We start from the raw sequence: 26,134 nt of genomic DNA on the forward strand, positions 1-26,134 counted from the left end.
TAGTTCTATTTCTAACTGTTTTAAGATAACGCCAGATGGATTTCCAAAGTGGTTGTACCATTTTACAATCCCACCAGCAGTGTATGAGAGTTCCAATCTCTCCGCAGCCTCTCCAACATTTATTATTTTGTGTTTTTTGGATTAATGCCATTCTAGTTGGTGTGAGATGGAATCTCATCGTAGTTTTAATTTGCATTTCTCTAATGGCTAATGATCGGGAGCATTTTCTCACGTATCTGTTGGCTGCCTGAATATCTTCTTTAGTGAAATGTGTGTTCATATCCTTTGCCCACTTCTTGATTGGGTTGTTTGTCTTTTTGTGGTTGAGTTTTGACAGAATCATGTAGATTTTAGAGATCAGGCGCTGGTCTGAGATGTCATAGCTGAAAATTCTTTCCCAGTCAGTAGGTGGTCTTTTTACTCTTTTGGTGAAGTCTTTAGATGAGCATAGGTGTTTGATTTTTAGGAGCTCCCAGTTATCTGGTTTCTCTTCATCATTTTTGGTAATGTTTTGTATTCTGTTTATGCCCTATATTAGGGCTCCTAGGGTTGTCCCTATTTTTTCTTCCATGATCTTTATCGTTTTAGTCTTTATGTTTAGGTCTTTGATCCACTTGGAGTTAGTTTTTGTGCATGGTGTGAGGTATGGGTCCTGTTTCATTCTTTTGCAAATGGATATCCAGTTATGCCAGCACCATTTGTTAAAAAGACTATCATTTCCCCAATTGACTGACACTGGGCCTTTGTCAGATATCAGTTGCTCATACATGGATGGATCTATGTCTGGGTTCTCAATTCTGTTCCATTGGTCTATGTGCCTGTTGTTGTACCAGTACCAGGCTGTTTTGACTACTGTAGCTGTATAATAGGTTCTGAAATCAGGTAGAGCGAGGCCTCCCACTTTCTTTTTCTTTTTCAGTAATGTTTTGCTTATCTGGGGGTTCTTTCCCTTCCATATGAAATTAGTGATTTGTTTCTCTATCCCCTTAAAATATGACATTGGTATTTGGATTGGAAGTGCGTTATATGTATAGATGGCTTTTGGTAGAATAGACATTTTTACTGTGTTAAGTCTTCCTATCCATGAGCAGGGTATATTTTTCCACTTAAGTATGTCCTTTTGAATTTCTTGTAGCAGAGTTTTATAGTTTTCTTTGTATAGGTCTTTTACATCCTTGGTAAGATTTATTCCTAAGTATTTTATCTTCTTGGGGGCTACTGTGAATGGTATTGATTTGGTTATTTCCTCTTCGGTGATCTTTTTGTTGATGTAGAGGAATCCAAGTGATTTTTGTATGTTTATTTTATAACCTGAGATTCTGCCAAACTCTTCTATTAGTTTCAGTCGTTTTCTGGAGGATTCCTTAGGGTTTTCCATGTATACGATCATGTCATCTGCAAATAGTGATAGCTTTACTTCCTCCTTGCCAATCTGGATACCCTTTATTTCTTTGTCTAGCCTAATTGCCCTGGCTAGGACTTCAAGTACGATGTTGAATAAGAGTGGTGATAAAGGGCATCCTTGTCTGGTTCCCGTTCTCAAGGGAAATGCTTTCAGGTTCTCTCCATTTAGAGTGATGTTGGCTGTTGGCTTTGCATAGATGCCCTTTATTATGTTGAGGAATTTTCCTTCAATTCCTATTTTGGTAAGAGTTTTTATCATAAATCGGTGTTGAACTTTGTCAAATGCCTTTTCTGCATCTATTGATAAGATCATGTGGTTTTTATCTTTTGTTTTATTTATGTGATGGATTACATTAATGGTTTTTCTGATATTAAACCAGCCTTGCATACCTGGTATAAATTCCACTTGATCAGAGTGAATTATTTTTTTGATGTGTTGTTGGATTCTATTGGCTAGAATTTTGTTGAGGATTTTTGCATCTATGTTCATGAGGGATATAGGTCTAAAATTTTCTTTTTTCGTAATGTCTTTACCTGGTTTTGGTATCAGGGAGATGGTAGCTTCATAGAATGAGTTGGGTAGTATTCCGTCTTTTTCTATGCTTTGAAATACCTTCAGTAGTAGTGGTGTTAAGTCTTCTCTGAAGGTTTGGTAGAACTCTGCAGTGAAGCCGTCTGGGCCAGGACTTTTTTTTGTTGGAAGTTTTTTGATCACCGTTTCAATCTCTTTTTTTGTTATGGGTCTATTTAGTTGATCTACTTCTGAATGTGTTAGTTTAGGTAAGTAGTATTTTTCCAAGAATTTATCCATTTCTTCTAGGTTTTCAAATTTGTTAGAGTACAATTTTACGTAGTAATCTGAAATGATTCTTTTAATTTCATTTGGCTCTGTTGTGATGTGGTCCTTCTCGTTTCTTATCCGGGTTATTTGTTTCCTTTCCTGTTTTTCTGTAGTCAGTCTAGCCAATGGTTTATCAATTTTGTTAATTTTTTCAAAGAACCAGCTTTTGGCTTTGTTAATTCTTTCAATTGTTTTTCTGTTCTCTAATTCATTTAGTTCAGCTCTAATTTTTATTATTTGTTTTCTTCTGGTGCCTGATGGGTTCTTTTGTTGCTCACTTTCTATTTGTTCAAGTTGTAGGGACAGTTTTCTGATTTTGGCTCTTTCTTCTTTTTGTATGTGTGCATTTATCGACATAAATTGGCCTCTGAGCACTGCTTTTGCTGTGTCCCAGAGGTTTTGATAGGAAGTATTTTCATTCTCGTTGCTTTCTAAGAATTTCCTTATTCCCTCCTTGATGTCTTCTATAACCCAGTCTTTTTTCAGGAGGGTATTGTTCATTTTCCAAGTATTTGATTTCTTTTCCCTATTTTTTCTGTTATTGATTTCTAGCTTCATTGCCTTGTGGTCTGAGAAGATGCTTTGTAATATTTTGATGTTTTGGATTCTGCAAAGATTTGTTTTGTGACCTAATATGTGGTCTATTCTAGAGAATGTTCCATGTGTACTAGAAAAAAAAGTATATTTTGCAGCAGTTGGGTGGAGAGTTCTGTGTAAGTCTATGAGGTCAAGTTGGTTGATTGTTGTAAGTAGGTCTTCCGTGTCTCTATTGAGCTTCTTACTGGATGTCCTGTCCTTCTCCGAAAGTGGTGTGTTGAAGTCTACTATAAATGTGGAGGTGTCTATCTCGCTTTTCAATTCTGTTAAAATTTGATTTATGTATCTTGCAGCCCTGTCATTGGGTGCGTAAATATTTAATATGGTTATGTCTTCCCGATCAATTGTCCCTTTTTCATTATATACTGTCCTTCTTTATCCTTTGTTGCGGATTAAAGTCTAAAGTCTATTTTGTCAGAAATTAATATTGCTACTCCTCTTCTTTTTTGCTTATTATTTGCTTGATATATTTTTTTCATCCTTTGAGTTTTAGTTTGTTTGTGTCTCTAAGTCTAAGGTGTGTCTCTTGAAGGCAGCATATAGATGGATCGTGTTTCTTTATCCAGTCCGTGACTCTCTGTCTCTTTATTGGTGTATTTAGTCCATTTACATTCAGCGTAATGATAGATAAGTAAGTTTTTAGTGCTGTCATTTTGATGCCTTTTCATGTGTGTTGTTGGCCATTTCATTTTTCCACATACTTTTTTGTGCTGAGACGTTTTTCTTAGTAGATTGTGAGATTCTCATTTTCATAATGTTTAACTTTATGTTTTTTGAGTCGTTACGTTTTTCTTGGCTTTTTTCTTGAGTTATGGAATTGATATTCCTTTTTGTGGTTATCTTATTATTTACCCCTATTTTTCTAAGTAAAAACCTAACTTGTATCATTCTATATCGCCTTGTATCACTCTCCATCTGGCAGTTCAATGCCTCCTATATTTAGTCCCTCTTTTTGATTATTGTGATCGTTTATCTATTGATTTCCATGATTTCCTGTTATGTGTATTATTTTGTTTATTTATTTATTTTTTAGAATTAATCTTAATTTGTTTGTTTTTGTGCTTTCCCTATTTGAGTTGTGTTGATATCAGGACGTTCTGTTTTGTGACCTTGTATTGTGCTGGTACCTGATATTATTGGTCATCAGGCCAAACAACCTCCTTTAGCATTTCTTGCAGTCTTGGTTTAGTTTTTGCAAATTCTCTAAACTTGTGTTTATCTGTAAATATCTTAATTTCGCCTTCATATTTCAGAGAGAGTTTTGCTGGATATATGATCCTTGGTTGGCAGTTTTTCTCCTTCAGTGCTCTGTATATGTCGTCCCATTCCCTTCTTGCCTGCATGGTTTCTGCTGAGTAGTCTGAACTTATTCTTATTGATTCTCCCTGGAAGGAAACCTTTCTTTTCTCCCTGGCTGCTTTTAAAATTTTCTGTTTGTCTTTGGTTTTGGCAAGTTTGATGATAATATGTCTTGGTGTTTTTCTTTTTGGATCAATCTTAAATGGGGTTCGATGAGCATCTTGGATAGATATCCTTTCGTCTTTCATGATGTCGGGGAAGTTTTGTGTCAGGAGTTCTTCAACTATTTTCTCTTTGTTTTCTGTCCCCCCTCCCTGTTCTGGGACTCCAATCACTCGCAAGTTATCCTTCTTGATAGAGTCCCACATGATTCTTAGGGTTTCTTCATTTTTTTTTAATTCTTTTATCTGATTTTTTTTCAGCTATGTTGGAGTTGATTCCCTGGTCCTCCAAAAGTCCCAGTCTACATTCTAATTGCTCGAGTCTGCTCCTCTGACTTTCTCTTGCGTTGTCTAATTCTGTAATTTTATTGTTAATCTTTTGGATTTCTACATGCTGTCTCTCTATGGATTCTTGCAACTTATTAATTTTTCCACTATGTTCTTGAATAATCTTTTTGAGTTCTTCAACAGTTTTATCAGTGTGTTCCTTGGCTTTTTCTGCATTTATCCTAATTTCATTTGTGATATCTTTAAGCATTCTGTAAATTAGTTTTTTATATTCTGTATCTGATAATTCCAGGATTGTATCTTCATTTGGGAAAGATTTTGATTCTTTTGTTTGGGGGGTTGGAGAAGCTGTCATGGTCTGTTTCTTTATGTGGTTTGATATGGACTGCTATCTCCGAGCCATCACTGGGAAACTAGATTTTCCAGGTAATCAGCTGGTACGCTGGCTCCTAGTTCTGAAAACGATCGCTGTCTGCCCGTATTTGTTCGTTCTCCGTCTCTAAGTCTGTGTTTGTTGTTCAGAGTTCGTAGATTGTTATGTATGTGATCGATTCACTTGTTTTTCCGAGTCTTTGTTGCAAGAGGGATCCGCGGTAGCGTCCACCTAGTCTGCCATCTTGGCCCCGCCCCCCAAAAGAAAAGAATTTCAAAGGTCTATGCAAGGTAGAAGGAGTTATTTCAAATATTTTTAAATGAATCGAGGAAGGTTTAAAACCTTGCAATCGTCCATGATAAATTCTCAATTACTTCCTTTAATAAGGTACTCTGACAGTAGACCACGATAGTCTTAAAATGTTGATGCCTAAGAGTGAGGAAAGCAGTAGTTTTCTGATTCATCTTCGGAGGGGGAAAGGCCAGGAAGAAGACGACTTTGGGGTGGAATGGAAAAAACATTTTAGTGGACCACTTGTTAAGCTGAGGTAAATGAAGCCAAAATCCTATTTTGGAACGGAGAGAGTATAGAAGACAATATGGGGCTGAATTGTTCATGTAAAAGCTTTCCTTCATTGTGGCTGGAATTATACCTCTGAGGTTAGAATATGTCCTGGGTCATGAAGCTAAGATTGTGGTGGGAGGTGAACTGGTTTTCTCCTCTCGCTGGCTCTCAGAGGTATTAGGGGCTTTCAAAACCTAATAACAATGACAGCTAGTGTCTGGGTTTAAGTTTTCTTTTTCTTCATTATCCCCAGCCTTCTGCCAAGTCTTTTTAATGCCCCACGCTGTTCTTATCTGTGTTTTGTAGGACACAGGAAGGGGTTTGTAACTAACAGGAACCAGTGTGGTGAGAATCCAGGTACAAGTAGGCAGGAACCACGGTGGTTTGGCTGACTGGCAGGCCATACTGAGGCCATATTTGGGAATTCTTAGGGAGAGGTACTAGGTTGCACAGTAAAATTCCCACAATCAAGCAGAAGGGAGCCTTACCTATTGCTATTTGGGCACTCAAGGGCAGGGTGGGCCCTGAAGACGGTTAGATTGGGGAGGGATATCTGGTTGCACTTACTTTTTTAGAAATACTCTTCATCCATGTTTGAACATACGGCATCCATTTCAGTTCTTCAGGATCAACAAACACCATCCCACATCGGCTGACTGTTGCAGGGGAGGCAACCTTTAGGTCTTGCACCTAAAATTGAGGGAAGTTGAACAGGAAACCGCCAATATGATTCTTCCTTTTTCCAGTATTAATGAATCACAGTTTTAAAGTTTAAGCTAACATTAATTTTTTAAATAAGGATTTATGTGCAAGGGAGTGGGAAAGTGATAAGTAGTCAGGAATGGAGAGGGACAGGGGAGTGAGGCATAAGGTGAAAAGTAAGCAAGAGTATAGAAGGATACGGTCAAATTCTTACGGGAGGGAATAGGTGTTTCTTTCCTTTTCTCTTATTTCCTGCTCATTCTTATATCCCAACAACTAGCCTAATACCTAGCACAGAGCAGGCATTCAACCAGTGTTTGATGACTGAATAGAGGAGGGGTGGTATCCTCCATAACACTTTGCAGCTGTATCTGATCCATGTCCCTCTTTCAATCCCTTCATCAAATGTTCACACCGTAGTGGGCAAATTTATGCATATTAAATATGGTGATTATTTTTTACTTAGCATTCCAAATTATGTAAAGTCACCAGTATATATAAACAAGACACCATAGTAGGTATTATAGATAGTAAATGATACCTCAGTGTGAGGAAAAACAATTTAATGATGGTATGCTAACCTAACAAATTATTTCACTCTGTAGCAAGGCATACATTTACCTCAAAAAGCATGTGGATTTGAGGTGTGAGTTTAATCCTCTCACTGTTAGCCAGGCAAAGCATCTTGTTATCATCCAACACTGTATTCATATTTTCAATCCAAAGAGCATCCACTGGCCCATCACTGATGATCCACTTATGGTCTTCTGAAGTATCATTCACAGCTGCTCGGACGCTTAGTGCCATCAAACCATCTTTCCATTCCAAGGTTATGGCATTTACTTCGCCATATAGTTCACCCATTGTAATTGATTTAGGATTAAGAACGTATGTTTTAACTGGCTGGTAAAAGGGATTGTCTATACCAAGTTTTTGCAAATTCCCTAAAGTTTCTGCTAGTATTTGGTAAACTGTGGTCTTACCACCTCCTGTTGGCCCAACGAGCATAACACCATGCCTCACTAACATAGTTTCATAGAACTGTATGACTTTTTTCACCATACATAGCTCGGGTTGGAGATTTTGTCTGGTCATGACATCTATAATTGTTGACTGCAAAATACCATAATCGTGCTCCGGAATTAGGACTCCAGGAAAAAGGTCAGATATGATTCCACTAACAAAACAAAAACAAAACCAGTTAGGAACCACTGGTCACTGATATTTTCCCACGTTTGTTCCAATGAATTGATTAAAGATTATAATGAGCCTTATTTATCATCACTGATCTGATTTTCTACTGAATATATACAATACCAGTCTGTCCTGTGTGCTGACAGGCCATTTCTCTGATGACTTGTATGATTTTGTTTGCTTTCTGTTCATGAGACCAATGTTTCTAAGTACATAAAGAGCTTCTTGAGAGTTGGTAATATCTTTTACACTTCTGTGAAGTGTGTGGCATGGTACCAAGCATGCCATGATGAGACCTCACTACCCAGCTATAGGAATGGCTAAACTAAAAACAGTGAAAACACCAAAAGCTGACAGGATGCAGGGAAACTGGATCAACCATACATCGTAGGTGGAAATGCAAAATAGTACAGCCACTCTGGAAAACAAGCTGTTTCTTAAAAAGTAAACATTCCCAGGGAAATAAAAATTCATGTTTATAAAAAAAAAAACTATACATAAACATCTATAGCAGTTTTACTTGTAATAGCCCCAAACTGGTAACAAGTTAGATGTCCTTCAATGAGTGAACGGTTAAACAAACTACGGTATATCCCCATCATGGAATACTACTCAGTGAAAAAGAAGGATCCCTTACTGACAAGTGCAACAACCTGGGTGAATCTCCAGAGAATTATGCTGAACAAAAATGGCCAGTCTCAAAAGGTTACATACTGTATGATTCTATTTACAGTAATTGCCTTGTTTTTCCAGGTCTCACAAGTTTTCCACCTTTGACAGGGTGCAGTCTCACTACTTTTCTAGGTTCCAGCTTTCACAAGTTTTACTGCATATGACACTCATGAAATGACAGAATTCTTAAAAATGGTCACCAGATTAGTGGTTATCAGGGGTTAAGGAGAGGGTGGATGCAGGAGGTAAGTGGATGTGGCTATCAAAGAGCAACACGAGGGGTCCCTTTGGTGATGCAAATGTTCTGAATCTTGACTCTATAAATGCCAATATTCTGGTTGTGATATAGTTTAGTTTTGCAAGATGTTACCATTGAGGGAAATTGAGTAAAGGGAAGACGGGATCTGTCTGTATTATATTTTATGCCTGCACGTGAATCTACAATTATCTTAAAATTAAACATTAAACAGAAAAAAAGCATCAACCATATATCTGACCTTTTTTTTTTTTTAATTCAACCAATAACAAACAATTAAGTGTAAATACTTGGGTGTAAGGTGATTGTTGGAGGCAGGAGTGGAGTTTGGGGGGCTGGTGGAGATGTCTTTCACTTAGTTTCTATCCATTTATATTAACTGAGTTAGTTGTAACAAGTACGTAACAAGACACTATTATGAACTGAATTGTGCCTCAGAAAGATATACTGAAGTCCTAACTCCCAGTAGCTGTGAATCTGACCTTGTTTGTAAGTAGAGTCTTTGAAGGTGTTATCAGTTAACATGAGATTATACTGGAGTAGGTGGGCTGTAATCCAATATGAATGGTGTCCTTATAAAAAGAGAAGAGACACAGACACAGAGGGAAGACGGCCATGTGGAGACGGAGGCAGAGAATGGGGTGATGTGTCTACAAGCCAAGGAAAGCTGTGAACTGCCAGCAACCAACAGAATCCAGGAAGAAGCAAGGAAGGGTCTTGGCCTAGAGCCTTTGGAGAGGGCATCGTCTTCCTGACGTCTTGATTTCAGACTTTAGTCTCCAGAGGTGTGGGGCAATGATCTTCTGTTGTTTTAAGCCACCAGGTTTGTGGTACTTTGTTACGGCAGCCCTGGGACACTAACACAGATAACTAAATGTTAACTTGGTTAAATGAAAGCAAGGGAATTAAAGGGAACCGACATATAATTCCACACAAGGACAAATGAAAGAAGGAGAGACAAAGAAAGTGAGAACAAATTTTTCGAAGATGAAAAGGAGACAGATGACTGGTCCCTTAGGAAAGTAGAGAAAACTGCAGTCTGAACAGATGACGCCTTGACATGAGTTAAGACCTTGGGGTGCTTGACAGGACAGAGAGGAGCTATCCCAAAAGCAAGATCTACACGTGTGTGTGTGCACGTGTATGTGTGCGTGTAAACTCAATCTGTGACAAAGAAAGCATCACTAATCAAAGGAGGACAGCTCATTGTCCTGCATAAGATGATACTTATCATACTTATTATATTTCAAAACAAATTACAACTAAAGTTAGATATAAAAGTAAGTCATCAAAAACGAGAAGGAAATAAAAGTGAATATTTATTGTCTCATAGGAAAAGAATTTCTAGACATAAACAATTTCTAGGCTGAAAGATGGGAGGAAAGTATGTGGGAAGTGAGGCAAGAGAAGTCACTCCAGTGGGAACACCAGTTTGGGTAAAGTCATTGTAACACAAAGTGTCTTGCACTCCAGAAAGCAAAAGGGACATTAGGTGTCCCAGCAGCCAGCCAACACAGGTGACAGCGGCTTAGCTGTGGTGGCTCTACTGCCAGAAGCCTTACTCTCCTCTGTCTTAGGAAAGAGCATAAAGCTCTTTTTAAGCCGTCCTGCATCTAGACACCTTGTCGACCCCATCTTGTAGGACGACCTATCACATACTCCTCTTCTGGTACACAGGACAAAGAGTGGTTAGTCTATCCTTAGAAATAGCCCAAGGCCTACCCAACTGCCAGATGTCTGAGTTTATATCACACTCCCAAGTTAACAACCTGCACAGTACATCTGAAACCAGTCTATTAATGCACTGAGTAAAAGAACTGACTTATCTGAGAAATTAGAGAATTGACACAGCAGAGACCTGAAACCTAAGTTGGCAGCGGGGGAAAAAATTAGTCTTGAGAAAGCCTCAGGAATTGGCAACACTAGGTGTACATGAAATTAGGCTTGACTGTGAAGTTGAGAACAGGAGGATTGGCTGCAAGTCTGCTCTTCATGCTATTAGACCTTCAGATCTGCTTACTAACCCACAAGCTGGGCAGCTGCCCTAAGCTGGGGGACAGCAGGTACAGCCCAAGGTAAGAACACCATACTGAAAACAGAGCATTAAATACATGATGAGCCCCCTGGCTCCCTCTATTGGATAGTGGCCTCAACAATATCTCAGGAGTCTCTGGGTGGTGCAAATGGTTTGCACTTGGCTGCTAACCAAAAGGTTGGTGGTCTGAATTCACCCAATGGCATCTCAGAAGAAAGGCCTTGCAATCTACTTCTGTAAGACCACAGCCGCTGAAAACCAAATGGATCACCACGAGTCAGAGTTGACTCAAGCCAAGGTTTTTCGGTCTTTTTTTTTTAATTTGTAAAACTATTTTTTTTAGAACTATGAACATGTATAACTTGGATAAACAAATAATAAATGAAGAAATAGATAAAAGGAATCATATTTATGTTAAACCTCAAGTCTGGTTTTTGCCAAAGTTATGAGTTTCTCTGAGGTCAGAAGGTTGTAACCAAATACCAATTTGTGTAGCATACAGCCTAGTGATCAATATTTTGAAAAAATTAAGTGAAATAGTGTTAAAATTTCATAATCTTTATTTTAAACTAGTATTTTGCAAACTGCAATAAATATCTCTGGAAGAGATGAAAAAGTTTTTACCTTGTTAGAGACAGAAGTAATTGAACATAAGGCTATCTTTTACCTCCACACGATAGCTATGCTTTATTCTGAAACATCTAGAAAATTACCTGAACAGAAGAGCGTCATCTGTAAGGAATTTTGGCAAGTTGGAATCTCGTAATGCTCTTATCAATACCACATCTTCACTCAGGTTTGGGTTTTCTCTTTTTAAAGACCTAAATTCAAAAGAATATTTCAGATGATATTATGAGAAAATACGACAAAACGTGGTTTTCCAAATCCTTTTTGTGGGTCAGGGATTCTGTGTGTAGACAGCTGTGGAGAGCTGCCCCTATAGATTCCTGCTGGAACACAGCCTTGGGGGAATAACAAAGATGTCTTCTTAACACTCCCCACCCCCAACCCCGATTAATTCACACTTCATCCAAACTGAATTTACAGTTCCCTGCATCCAACCCTGATGGCGTAGTCGTTGAGTGCTATGACTGCTCGTCAAAAGGTTGGCAGTTCGAATCTGCCAGCTGCTCCTTGGCAACTCTATGGGGCAGTTCTGCTCTGTCCTATAGAGTTGCAATGAGTTGGAATCTACTCGATGGCAATGTGTTTGGTTTTTTTGGCTTCCCTCATGATGTTTCATTTTCTTGTGCCTTTCTTTTCTCTCTGCCCAGAATGCTATGCTGCTCTATTTCCCACTAACTCGTATTTCCCCTTCAAAGCCCAGCCCAGTTCTCCCTCCTCTAGGGAGCTCCTCTGTTCCCATTCTCAGGGAACCTCCGGCACAGCCCTATCAATGCCCCCAGCACATAGCTCCCAGATGACTGCTCATTCGTCTGTCTCTCCCACGGGTCTGTACTTGGTTCTTTGAACACTAGTGTATCCAAACCTCTTAGTATGCCTTAAATGGCAAGCCTATAAAAAGGAGAAATACTGAATTTGGGAGGTTAAAAAAAAGAAAAGGGTAAAAAAAAAAGGAAGATCTGTGCAGAGCCTAGTGATACAGGGCCAGACAGAGAGGCCCTGGATATGCGAAGACTGAGCCAGTGAGGCCGACAGAAAGGACTAGAGACAAAAGAGTTGCTTTGGAGGACTCTGGACAAGGTGGAGATCCAGAGGTAGTAGTCTGAAGGAGTTATGAAGAGAAAAGCTGGGGGGTGAAACAGGAAAGACTCTTGCTGTACTAGAAACTATAAAGCTCGGTCCTGGACCATTCTGTAAAAATAGAGGTGAAGCCCATGGTGGAAGCCTGAACTGAAGATGGAATAATGAACGCTAAAGGCTTTGTCAGGCGACATGTATGATTTGCCTTATTGAATATGAATAACAAACTGTACTTTTTAAGTCTAGCCATCCTCTCCTGTGGTAGTAAAGGTTTTTGTACACTTAAACCCAATGTATCTGATGAGCTCCTGTGGACCTGAAAGTTGGTCAAAGTCTAGTTGGGACTCAGGGTCAGCCTGAGGGTCGCACAGTGGAAAACTTTGGCGGGGTGAGGAGAGACACCTCAGTTCACTGGGATGTGGGGGTATAGGGGAGAGAAGGATGACAGGAGAGGAAGCTGACGTGCATTAATCGGTTACTATCCACCAGACGTCGTTCAAAAAGTCTCCTGTGAATTTCCCATTTAGTTCACTGATTATGTGATTTGGCATTTCACTTTTTACCTCTTTGGTTTCTTACCCAGCCATGACCAGTACAGACTTCACGGCTCTCATGCCAAAGTCATAGTGATCCTGCTGAGAGAGCTGCTCGCTGCAGAGTTTATACATCTGAGTCATTTTTCTTGCCAATATTTTACTGGACTCAAATCCTTCAGAATATAGAATTACCTAGAAAAGGAAAGTATGATGCAATATTTATTATATTATATTGATAGTCTAATACATTAGCATAATACCAGCATGTTCAAAATTTACTGTAGGTATTGTACCTCTCCAAGTTGTTATATCATTTAACAAAAGAATGTAACTATAAAGATTGAGGGGCAAACGGTTTCCTGTGCGTTGGAAGGCGGAAGGTGGGATATTGCATGGGGACACCTGGGCACCAATTCTTTCTCTCTCTTGATGAAGATGTTATGTTGGTGACATTTGCTTCAAGAAGCATCAGGGCCAATGACTGAAAATGTTCACACTGCAGAGGTGAAATGGTGTGATCAGGCCTGACTACATAAGGCCAATGTTGTAGCAAGAATTGAGCTTCTCTAATCTAGGAGGAACGTCACACTGGGGGACAGTATCAGTGATAGCAATGTGTTCCCTTTAAGCTCCCTGGAGTCAAGGGAAGGTATGCAATGATTAGCAGTCTCTCCCCTGCCCCATAAGGTCTCTGGGTGGTGCAAGCAATTTGCACTTGACTTCTAACTTAAAAGTTAGTGGTTTGAACCCACCCAGTGATACCACAGAAGAAAGGCCTGGTGATCTGCTTCCATTAAGATTACAGCCGAGAAAACCCTAGGAAGCAGTTCTGCTCTGAAACACACGGGGTTACCATGAGTTGGAATTGACTTGATGGCAATGGGCTTAGTTTTTTCTTTTTTGGTCTCCTGCCCTGTGAGGCTACTTTGCTTCTGACAAGTTTCTGCATCCTTGGTTAAGTAAACTGGAGGATGCCTAGTGTCTTTGACAATGGAGGTGGGCTTTTGCCTTTCCCCCAATCCAGAATCTACCAGAAACACTGCAGTTGGCCTCAGAAGCAGGACTTGAAATGATGCAGAGATTCCTTACTGGTGTCTGTTTTGTTTACTACGCTATCACTACTGATTTGCACAGCCCTGTGCACACAGTGGAAATCCTGGTGGCGTAGTGGTTAAGTGCTACGGCTGCTAACCAAAGGGTTGGCAGTTCCAATCCACAAGGCGCTCCTTGGAAACTGTATGGGGCAGTTCTACTCTGTCCTATAAGGTCACTATGAGTTGGAATCGACCCGACAGCACTGGGTTTTGGGTACACACAGTAGATGATTAAAAATATTTACTGATGACAGACCTGGTTCATCCAATCTGTAAGAACAATAGGAGTAGCCCTCAGAAGACTGGATTTTTAAATTCCTCCAATTAATTCCTGGGTAATATAGCAACAGGACACAGCATGGGATATAAACAAAGTAATGGACTGAGCTCTAAACCAGGTTTTCTTCCTACCAGTCCTGGGACAACGAGCAGGTCAGCCATTTATCTTCCTGGCCCACAGAGAGGGTCAAGAGTGATGACACCATCTACCTCACCTGTTTACCACCTGTCATGGATTGAATTATGTCCCCCCAAAAATGTGTGTATCAATTTGGCTGCGCCATGATTCCCAGTATTGTGTGGTTGTCCTTCATTCTGTGATTGTAATTTTATGTCAAAGAGGATTAGGGTGGATTGTAACACCCTTACTAAGGTCACATCCCTGATCCAATGTAAAGGGAGTTTCCCTGGGGTGTGGCCTGCACCACCTTTTATCTCTCAAGAGGCAAAAAGGAAAGGGAAGCATGCAGAGAGCGGGGACCTCATTCTACCAAGAAAGCAGTCCTGGGAGCAGAGCACGTCCTTTGGACCCGGGGTCCCTGCATGGAGAAGCTCCTAGTCTGGGGGAAGATTGATGAGAAGGCCGACAGAAAGAGAAAGCCTCCCTCTGGTGCTGGTGCCCTGAATTTGGACTTTTAGCCTACTAAAATGTGAGAAAATAAATTTCTCTTTGTTAAAGCCATCCACTTGTCATATTTCTGTTATAGCAGCACTAGATGAATAAGATACCACCCACTGTGCCCAAAGAGGATTCTGGGGAACCATGAGATGCTATAAGCATTATACTAATAAAAGTTGCAATTTTTCTAATGATAGGATTTGGAATGATCTATTCTTAAGCAATTGTTTGCTTCGCTTCGTATAGAAGAATATTTAGAATTAGTTGTTACCACAGGAAAATTACTTCAGATTATCAAATATATTTGCACACAGGCAAAAAACTAACTCTGGCTATTGTTTATAAACAAATTCATCAAGGGCCTTTTCGTTTGTGCTTTCTGAGAAATTCTGTTCTTAAAGGGGTAGAGTCCCTTGTTGTGAATGCGGCACTGAGCGCAAGGAGTCTTTCTGGAGTCCTGGAAATGTCCTATGCTTTGATCTTGGTGTCAGATAGGTAAATACATGTGTAAAAATCAGCTGAGTTGTAGCCTTACGATCTGTGCACTTCACCGTATATATATTATACCTCAATAAAACCTGTCATAAAAAACACACGTAAAATTTAAATACAGTGATTCTTCACTAGTATGAAGGAACAAGAACCAGTTTAAATCATTAAGCTAATTATTTAATGATTAACCCTCGTGGCACAGTGGTTAAGAGCTCTCAGCTGCTAACCCAAAAGGTCAGCAGTTCAAATCTACCAGCCACTCCTTGGAAACCCTAAGTGTCAGTTCTACTCTGTCCTATAGGTTCACTATGAGCTGGAATCAAATCAACGGCAACAGGCGTGTTTTGTTTTATTTTTTGACTAAGGAGCCCTGGTGGCACAGTGGTTAACCTCTCAGCTGCTAACCAAGTGGTCAATGGTTCAAACCCACCAGCTGCTCCATGGGAGATAGATGTGGCAATCTGCTCCCGTAAAGATTACAGGCTTGGAAATCCTGTGGAGCAGTTATTGACTAGATGGCATACAACAACAACATTTTTTGACTAAGGTGATATAAACTTACAAACCAATCCCTACCCTTGATCATAGCAATTAGTACTGCTTCTACACTACCCCTTGGCTCTAATAAAACATCATGGGTAAAGACAAGTGAGAATAATACAGTATTTTTAGAACTAACACAGACATTTTAATTCCTAGAGATGAACTAATAAACCCCAATAAACTGGTTAATTAAAATCATTTATTTATTCCAGTTTTAGGGGCCTACTATATTTCAGGCACCATTTTGGGCACTAGGGATACAGAAGCAAATAAAACAGCAAAAACCAAATACAGACCAAAATGTTCTCTATGATAACAATCTTAAAAAAACTTACACTTAAATATAAACAGTAATGTGAAACCATAACCAGGGTGCATTCATAAAGGAAACTTTCTACCGTGATAGAATCATACGTATATTAAACAAGCTTTAAGTTTTGCTCCTTTGTAATGTGAAGCTCACCTCTGCAATCAAGGCATAATTTGGAACCATCATGGCAAACGGTCTGAACAAGGCTTTCAGATTATCTGGCAATTCGGTTCTGCCTGCATATCCAGGATTCATTGTGATGAAGGCTGCGCAAGTCATAACCAGCTTTATTTCTCTCCCCTCAAACATGAATCTAGAGAGCTGTTTAAAGACAAGAGAAAGTACAAGTTAACACATCTCCAGACATTGGTAAATTCTTACATATATATTACTACTCGAATATAAAACTTGTGTAAAGTCCCATTCAAGTACAGAATAATCAATCCTGCTGTCTGACAATGGGGAGCATTTCTCTCCTGACTGTCCTGCCTGTTCCCAGTCTCTTCTGGGTTGTTCCATGCTCTCTGCTCCTTGCCCCTGCGTGTCCAAACTCTCTTCCTTCCTGGGCTAGTCCTGAAATCTTCCAGAGCCTCAGTATCTTTTGCTGAGCCTTCTCGATTCCACTTAGACTTAATGGCCACTAAACGTTCTGCATCCCTACTTTCTGATATTTCCCAAGAAATCCCAATCTGGTCTTATTCCTTGGGTGTTGAGGCCTCACTGTCATCATCTTTGGCACCAACCCTCACTTTTACTCAACAGCAAACATTTGTTGACCACCTGTTGCAGGCGAGGCACTGGGTAAGGCTTGGAGGTACAGAGCTGAAGGAGACTCACTGCTTAGCCCTCAAGAAGCTCCCAGGCTTGCTGTGTGGAGTGAGACCTGGAAACCGCGATCATACAGTGCAAGAGACGCTACAGTGGACGTGTGTGCAAAGCCTGTAGAGAGCAAAGGGAGAGGAGGGAAGCCTGCCTGAGGCATGAAGAAAGAAGAGAGGCAATTCAGGTAAATAAGCAGTTGCAGCCATTTCGGGCAAGGAAGTAGGAGCAAGAAACAGCACTTCATGTTCAAGGAATGACCAGCGATTCGCTCTGCCGAAGGGTAAAGTTCCAGTGGAAAGGGTGGAGGCTGGAGCCTGAGTATAGAGTCTTGTACAGTAGGCTAAAGGATTTAGATTTTGTCCCATGGATGGCGGAAAGCTAAGAATTTTGAGCACAGTGATTGGATCAAAAACGGCAGTGGAGAGGTTGGACATGCTATGGACAGAGAAACCAGTAAGGAATTATTCTTTGGGAGGTGATGATAGTCAGAATTAAGAAGGTATCAGTGGGAATGGAGCTGAAGGCATGGACTTGACAGGCAACTAGCAGATACAATTAAGGGGGCTTGGTGATATCTTAGATTCTGGGGTTGATAGTAATAGGCGAACTCAGAGATGGGCTCCTGGAGGCAACGTTAACAGACGAAGGAGCACAGGGAAGACGAGGGTGGAGCCGGAGAGATGCATCATAGGCTGGAGGACAGACCACTGGCTGCTGCAACTGGAGACCAGTCCTGCTTCAGCTAAATGCCTGTTTGTGTTCTTCAGACCTCCAAATCTCTGTGCTTTAGTTTCTTCATCTGTTCCGGGGCATATGTCCACTCCAAATATCTTGCCTGGCTAGTGGCAATGTTGAGGCTGGGGTGTGGTTGGTTGCAGATGTTCTTCTACCTTCCTTTTACCTCACACGACTGCCCTCTAATTGGCAACATTTCAGTCCTGTCTCCATGCTCTCTGGTCCCTCCCTCCTTATTCCCCATATTTTGTTCTCAGCCAATTGCTCAGCAAGGTGATAATGATTTAGGAGCTTTGGAAGCTATATCTGGAAATCCTTGCATTTAATACAGGCCTCCCCAGAGAAAGTGGGAAGCAGGACGGTGCATATCTGAAGGGGCTGGGACTTTAGGGTCCTACTGATTTAGCTTCACGTCTTGGTTCTACGGTGTACGTAGAAATATTTAACTTCTATGAACCCTTTTCACCTAAAACTGGAGAAAATTCTACCTACTTCACATTGGTTTGGTGTGAAGAGGAAATAAGTACATATCATTGGAACTTGTACAATTTAGCAGCTCATCAAAGGCCAATTCCTATTTTCTTTTTATTTGTTCTACAACTTGCTTTCTTTGGCTAAAGTGATAAAAAAAATATATAACAACTCTTCAGCAGAGCACCTTCCAATGAGAATGCTCTCTATCCATAGAGCTAGAGCTGGGTCCAGAGGTCTCCTGGCTGTGCCAGGATCAACCCCCACGGCTGGGCTGTTAGGGGAGAAGGTGCAGGCATGTGAGGGCCTCAGAGCAGTGGCTATTTAAATATTACATGACTGGCGAGGCTGTGCTGGTGTGTATAGGCAGACCACCAGTTCTACCCTTTGGTGATCTTATGACCACATCTCAGAAGGACAACGCAGAGTTGAAGGGGCCTTGGTCTCATCCTTCACTGCCATCAGCTTCTGGATACAAAAGCCCTTCTCCATTGGTCACATGGGGGTAAAACAAATTTTAAAAAACTGGGTCACTTCAGCATCTTAATCTGACCCCACGTTCCTTGGATTTTCCAATCCAGAGAGCTCTAGAGAGCCAAGATCCTTTTGGATTCCCCAGGACTCCTTCCCCATTTCCACAGCACTAAGATCAGCTGCTAACTGAAAGGCTGGTGGTTCAAACGCACGCAGCAGATTTGTGGAGAAAGACCTCGAAATCTGCTCCCGTAAAGTTTACAGCCTAGGGAACACTATGAGGCAGTTCTACTCCGTCACATGGGATCACCATAAGTTAAAATTGAGTCAACAGCACCTAACAACAACAGCAACAACAGGTTGAGCCTGGGGGCTGTGACGAAGGCAGTGGAGCCCAGAAGCAGCAGCGTTAGGGAAACCTAGTGGAGAAGTAAATGCCAAAAGCAAGAACAAGAATGGTGAGGAGGAAAACAGGAGATGAAGGACAGAGGAACAAAGTGTGAGTGCATCTGGGGTATGTGTGTGTGTGTGTGTATTTGTTGAAGTTGAGGTAGGGCAGAATTCCTTAAGGGCAGGGACTGAGTCTCACAGGCTCTGTATCCTCAGGTCCCAGCACAGCGTCTGACAGGCAGCTCTTTTTTCCTGTATTGCCTGATGAGGAGTTAATTCACCCAGTTAAGTCCTGTTGCTATAGTACTCACCCATTATACTGGAAACATGGACTAGACTGGCCAAAGTTAGCACTGTCCCTCCTACAATGCAACATTCTGTAAGTAACTTGTTGTTGGCTGCCGCCAAGTCAGCCCCTGACTCATGTGACCCCCATGTAAAATCAACAAAACTCTGCCTGGTCCTGCACCATCCCCATGATCAATTGCGGATCTGACCGTTGTGATCCATAGGGTTTTCATTGGCTGACTCCAGGAGTAGCCTTTTTTTCTAGTCTCTTTTAGTCTGGAAGCTCTGCTGAAACCTTTTTAACATTGTAGCAACATACAAGTCCCCACTGACAGACGGGTGGGGCTGCGCTTGAGGTGCACTGGCTGGGAATGGAACCTGGGTCTCCTGCATGAAGGCAAGAATTCTACCACAGAACCACCAATGCAATCCTGCAAATTAATTGCAAACGTTAAAAAAGCAACCCCCGTAGACAGTTTGCCTACCTTTGCGGCTTTGGCATTCCTAATGGTAATGAGTTGCTGTGCGATGACCGACAAAACTTCTATGTCAATTCGATTAAATTCATCAAAGCAGCACCAGGCCCCTGACTGGGCCAAACCACTGAAGAAGCGCCCCATCATCTAAAATCACAATAATGTTGTTAACTTTGTCCTGCATATTTCAGCTTCTTCAAAACTTACATTTCAAGATGAAATATTGAAAAAGAAAAGAGGTGGGACCTGCAAATAAGCAATAGTTTTATGTGAACAATGGGCTATGTTAGAAGTCAGCACCTTTCTACAAAAGGAAAGGTCTTTTTGCCTTAAATGATGTGAACCTCATTTTATTTTTAAATAAAATTACAACCCGGCCAGTTTTCCTTCTTTTTCATAACCTCCATTGGCCTCTGGAATACTTGGCAGGCTCTCAAAGAATCTGTCACATGGACTAGACAAACCTAAGGACTTAAAAGCATGAAAATTTTACTAATGGAAACTTTCATTGTCTTTTCAAGGCATTATAGACAGCACACAGGAGCTACTGAGCAGAAGCATAGCTGCAAAACTTAAAAACCAAACCCATTGCCATTGAGTCAATTCTGACTCATAGCAATGCTATAGGACAGAGTATAACTACCCCATAGGGTTTCCAAGGAGTGGCTGGTGGATTTGAACTGCCAACCTTTTGGTTAGCAGCCATAGCCCTTAACCACTATACCACCAGGGTTTCCACAGCTTAGGGTAGTGGTTCTTAATTTCTTCTATAGCAGAATCCTAATGGCAGAGGAGAATGAATACTTATTTGTGGTGTTTATGGAAATGCCCACCTTTCTTCAGAGACTTGAGTTTTTAAGCATTCATACAAATATTGCATCACACTATATCTCTGTTGAAAATACAGCTAATGGTTTTCTCGTGTCAAGGTGGTTAAACTGAGCATATACTACTACCTCTCTTCCTTCCAAATCCCCTGAAATCACAGAAAGCTGGAGTTCCTGTGTGTCTCTCTCATGCTTATGCCTCTACCTGCTGATAAAAACAAATGGAAATGGACTAGCAACAGGAAGAAAGTTTGGGAAAAAATTAGGGAAAATGAGAAGTACATAGGAACAAATTGGTATATGTAGCCGAGAAGGGCAAACTGCAACCCAAAACAACAGAAGGAAGAATTGTCTCTTATTGTGGCCTCGAAGAAACTCCAAACCCAACATCAACACAAGCAAGGGAAGCAGCTCAGGCTCCTGGAGCTACTTCAGAGATTAGACAAAGACCAGCATTTGGAACAAGCCAGGTTTGTGGGCGGCTCCTCACCTTTGTCCTTTCCTTCCCCGACCCCAGCAGGGCTCTTGAGATTGCCAGCAATGATTTCCTCCCATCAGGCTAAAACCCAAGGACTGTCCTTTAGAGAAAGGGAGATATCTGCCTGGGTGGGGGGGGGGGGGGCGGGCATTCCAGAGAAGGCAACAGATCTGGGGGACAAGGAAAGCAGAGTTTGAGATGATTCCAGACCTCCACATCAGTCACTGAGATTCAAACATAAGGGAAAGACAGCTCCACCCAGGAGTGAAACCCACTGAAAGATGCCACCTTAGACGGAAAATCCTTATTATTGGGCATGTATAGGGTTTTTCTGGAGCCATGGTGGCACAGTGGTTAAGAGCTACAGCTGCTAACCAAATTTCGGCAGTTCAAATCCACCAACCGCTCCTTGGAAACCCTGTGGTGCAGTTCTGCCCTGTCTTAAGGGGTTGCTATGAATCAAAATCAACGCAGTGGCAACGAGTTTTTTTTTTTTTTTTTTTAAATAGGGTTTTTCTGGCTTCTTTGTTGCTCCACACATTCCGTGGGGAAGTCTGCGGTCAACGTATCTTGCACTTGGCAGAGCTCACAGTAGCTCTTACGTTTAAAGGAAGAGCCTGTTGAGGAAATGAGCTCTCCACACCAATCAGCTTAGTCCTCCATCCATACTGATGAACCAAGAAGCAATGATTAATAGGCATTTAGGAAAAATCAACATCAAGAAAGAGAAGGAATGAGAACGAACTGAATGTGGATAGCTTTGGAGAAAACGGAGATAGTTTAGGGAACAGAAGAGAATTTTTTAAGAGATTCATATAAAATCCTCAGAGAGGTTTGAGAGGAAATGGCATTCTGATAATAAAACAAGATGGTATAAATACACACACACACAAACATGCACACACATAAAGAATTAGACATAAGAAGCAGTCCTTGAAAATTAATAATATTTACAAGGTTAAGAAAATTAAGTGGATACAGTGAATAATAGAATGGATAGAATTAAAAATCAAGCTGGTAAACTGGAAGACAAAGCTGAGGAACTAACTCATCTGTACTGTAGAGCAAAGATCTTTACAAACTCAGAGTACACGTACCCCTGTGGGTACACATCCCAAGGGACACTTGTGAATGGGCAGTTGTAAAGGGCTCTTTGCTAAAGTGTATCTCCTTGAGAAGACGCCTGCAGTCTGCTGGGTCTTCTGGGTCTTCATTTCCATCTACCCTTCACAAGCGCCCCTGTCCTCCATTCCTGACTGCGCAGTTTGTGCCTGCCTAGGGGGAGAGTGAGAGTTTGAAATCCAGTGCTTGTTGGCTCTGTTCACCAAGTCATGTGCCCCATGTTCAAGGTCCTGTGGATGCTACTAGCAGGTCTGCTCTCAGCCAAAATAAAACTTACTGGGGTGCATTGTTCCAGGATGCCAAACAAGGGGGACAATTCCGAATATTGATCTTGAGCAAATGACTGCTTCCAATGACTGACTAGATAACAAATCCTTTTACGAGTCAGGTAGTTTCCCATTCTTTGCTTCCAACAAAAGTGAAGGAAAGGTCAATGCCCTCAAGCCAACGATCACCAGGAACATTCTCCCAGTCAACAAAATTGGGTTTATTACTTGTTTTAACAAGGGAGATCACACAGGAGTCTTTCAGTAAGACTCCATTGGGAGGGCTTGTTTTAAGGTTTGGGCTTTTAGTAGTAAATTTTGAGGAACATTGAATGAAGCAGGGTTTTGCTCTGAATTAGATGCTGTCAAAAAGCAGGGTAATTCTATGACAGAAATAAAAAAATCAAACCTGTTACTATTGACTCATAGCATCTCTATAAGACAGAGTGGAACTGCCCCATAGGGATTTCAAGGAGCGGCTGGTGGATTTGAACTCTCAGCCTTTTGATTAGCAACCACTGGTTATAACCACCAGGGCTATCATAATACTATTTATCTAGGAGACTGAAGGACAGTGTGTCAAAGACATCATTGGTAAAGAAGCAGTAGTACTCAAGTTAACCAGGAGAGGGGGATGTTTGGTCATTTTTGTGGTTTGGACATTGTTCTTTCTGTCTGTCCTTTGACATGGTGTGGTCTTTTGTTTTGCTCATCATGGACCTTACCTGATGTTGGTGTTCTGTGAAATTGTTCGTGTTCAACCAGAGAGAAGCTTGTAGCCTGTTTGAGTCATGTCAGCTCTCAGCTGACAGAAGTCAGGAGCTATTTTTTCTTCTTTTTTCAGAGATTTAATTAATAGTAGTTGATTCATCATTTAAAAGAATTTTTGTAATTATTTCTACCATTTTATTTTGTGTTGCTTTCTACTTGATTTGAAAAATGTTCTATTTCGGAAATTTATAAACATATACAAGAGGTGACAGAATGTACACATATCCCAGCTTAATAATTACCAATGTTCCACTCCTTTTTTTTTTTTTTTTCTTTTTTTTCTTTTTTTTTAATAACTTTTATTAAGCTTCAAGTGAACGTTTACAAATCCAATCAGTCTGTCACATATAAGTTTACATACATCTCACTCCCTACTCCCACTTACTCTCCCCGTCTTGAGTCAGCCCTTTCAGTCTCTCCTTTCTTGACAATTTTGCCGGCTTCCCTCTCTCTCTATCCTCCCATCCCCCCTCCAGGCAAGAGTTGCCAACACAATCTCAAGTGTCCACCTGATATAATTAGCTCACTCTTCATCAGCATCTCTCTCCCACCCGCTGACCAGTCCCTTTCATTTCTGATGAGTTGTCTTCGGGGATGGTTCCTGTCCTGTGTCAGCTGAAGGTCTGGGGAGCATGGCCGCCGGGATTCCTCCAGTCTCAGTCAGACCATTAAGTTTGGTCTTGTTATGAGAATTTGGGGTCTGCATCCCACTGATCTCCTGCTCCCTCAGGGGTCCTCTGCTGAGCTCCCTGTCAGGGCAGTCATCGACTGTGGCCGGGCACCAACTAGTTCTTCTGGTCTCAGGATGATGTAGGTCTCTGGTTCATGTGGCCCTTTCTGTCTCTTGGGCTCTTAGTTGTCATGTGGGCTTGGTGTTCTTCATTTTCCTTTGCTCCAGGTGGGTTGAGACCAATTGCTGCATCTTCGATGGCTGCTTGTTAGCATTTAAGACCCCAGACGCCACATTTCGAAGTGGGATGCAGAATGATTTCATAATAGAATTATTTTGCCAATTGACTTAGAAGTCCCCGCAAACCATGTTCCCCAGACCCCCGCGCTTGCTCCGCTGACCTTTGAAGCATTCATTTTATCCCGGAAACTTCTTTGCTTTTGGTCCAGTCCAATTGAGCTGACCTTCCATGTATTGAGTGTTGTCTTTCCCTTCACCTAAAGCAGTTCTTATCTACTGATTAATCAATAAAAAACCCTCTCCCACCCTCCCTCCCTCCCCCCCTCGTAACCACAAAAGTATGTGTTCTTCTCAGGTTTACTATTTCTCAAGATCTTATAATAGTGGTCTTATACAATATTTGTCCTTTTGCCTCTGACTAATTTCGCTCAGCATAATGCCTTCCAGGTTCCTCCATGTTATGAAATGTTTCAGAGATTCGTCACTGTTCTTTATCGATGCGTAGTATTCCATTGTGTGAATATACCACAATTTATTTACCCATTCATCCGTTGATGGACACCTTGGTTGCTTCCAACTTTTTGCTATTGTAAACAGAGCTGCAATAAACATGGGTGTGCATATATCTGTTTGTATGAAGGCTCTTGTATCTCTAGGGTATATTCCTAGGAGTGGGATTTCTGGGTTGTATGGTAGTTCTATTTCTAACTGTTTAAGATAACGCCAGATAGATTTCCAAAGTGGTTGTACCATTTTACATTCCCACCAGCAGTGTATGAGAGTTCCAATCTCTCCGCAGCCTCTCCAACATTTATTCTTTTGTGTTTTTTGGATTAATGCCAGCCTTGCTGGTGTGAGATGGAATCTCATCGTAGTTTTAATTTGCATTTCTCTAATGGCTAATGATCGAGAGCATTTTCTCATGTATCTGTTGGCTGCCTGAATATCTTCTTTAGTGAAATGTGTGTTCATATCCTTTGCCCACTTCTTGATTGGGTTGTTTGTCTTTTTGTGGTTGAGTTTTGACAGAATCATGTAGATTTTAGAGATCAGGCGCTGGTCGGAGATGTCATAGCTGAAAATTCTTTCCCAATCTGTAGGTGGTCTTTTTACTCTTTTGGTGAAGTCTTTAGATGAGCATAGGTGTTTGATTTTTAGGAGCTCCCAGTTATCGGGTTTCTCTTCATCATTTTTGGTAATGTTTTGTATTCTGTTTATACCTTGTATTAGGGCTCCTAGGGTTGTCCCAATTTTTTCTTCCATGATCTTTATCGTTTTAGTCTTTATGTTTAGGTCTTTGATCCACTTGGAGTTAGTTTTTGTGCATGGTGTGAGGTATGGGTCCTGTTTCATTTTTTTGCAAATGGATATCCAGTTATGCCAGCACCATTTGTTAAAAAGGCTATCTTTTCCCCAGTTAATTGACACTGGTCCTTTGTCAAATATCAGCTGCTCATACGTGGATGGATCTATGTCTGGGTTCTCAATTCTGTTCCATTGGTCTATGTGTCTGTTGTTGTACCAATACCAGGCTGTTTTGACTACTGTGGCTGTATAATAGTTTCTGAAGTCAGGTAAGGTGAGGCCTCCCACTTTCTTCTTCTTTTTCAGTAGTGCTTTGCTTATCCGGGGCTTCTTTCCGTTCCATATGAAATTGGTGATTTGTTTCTCTATCCCCTTAAAATATGACATTGGAATTTGGATCGGAAGTGCGTTAAATGTATAGATGGCTTTTGGTAGAATAGACATTTTTACTATGTTAAGTCTTCCTATCCATGAGCAAGGTATGTTTTTCCACTTAAGTATGTCCTTTTGAATTTCTTGTAGTAGAGCTTTGTAGTTTTCTTTGTATAGGTCTTTTACATCCTTGGTAAGATTTATTCCTAAGTATCTTATCTTCTTGGGGGCTATTGTGAATGGTATTGATTTGGTTATTTCCTCTTCGGTGTTCTTTTTGTTGATGTAGAGGAATCCAAGTGATTTTTGTATGTTTATTTTATAACCTGAGACTCTGCCAAACTCTTCTATTAGTTTCAGTAGTTTTCTGGAGGATTCCTTAGGGTTTTCTGTGTATATAATCATGTCATCTGCAAATAGTGATAACTTTACTTCTTCCTTGCCAATCCGGATACCTTTTATTT

General features: G+C 40.9%; 1 protein-coding gene across 3 annotated transcripts in view; it reads right to left on the bottom strand.

Annotated features, from left to right (window-relative positions):
* DNAH6 (dynein axonemal heavy chain 6) overlaps nucleotides 1–26,134 on the bottom strand; it is a 315,642-nt gene that overhangs the window by 148,969 nt on the left and 140,539 nt on the right. For all 3 annotated transcript variants that reach the window (XM_049856189.1, XM_049856188.1, XM_049856190.1), the window contains exons 30-35: nucleotides 19,629–19,766; nucleotides 16,117–16,284; nucleotides 12,670–12,818; nucleotides 11,100–11,207; nucleotides 6,851–7,406; nucleotides 6,095–6,217 (exon numbers count right to left, since the gene is read on the bottom strand). In XM_049856189.1, coding sequence (XP_049712146.1) covers nucleotides 6,095–6,217; nucleotides 6,851–7,406; nucleotides 11,100–11,207; nucleotides 12,670–12,818; nucleotides 16,117–16,284; nucleotides 19,629–19,766 — 1,242 coding nt within the window. The remainder of the gene's footprint in view (nucleotides 1–6,094; nucleotides 6,218–6,850; nucleotides 7,407–11,099; nucleotides 11,208–12,669; nucleotides 12,819–16,116; nucleotides 16,285–19,628; nucleotides 19,767–26,134) is intronic.

This window comes from Elephas maximus, chromosome 17, assembly GCF_024166365.1.
Source record: "Elephas maximus indicus isolate mEleMax1 chromosome 17, mEleMax1 primary haplotype, whole genome shotgun sequence".
Taxonomy (NCBI): Eukaryota; Metazoa; Chordata; class Mammalia; order Proboscidea; family Elephantidae; genus Elephas; species Elephas maximus.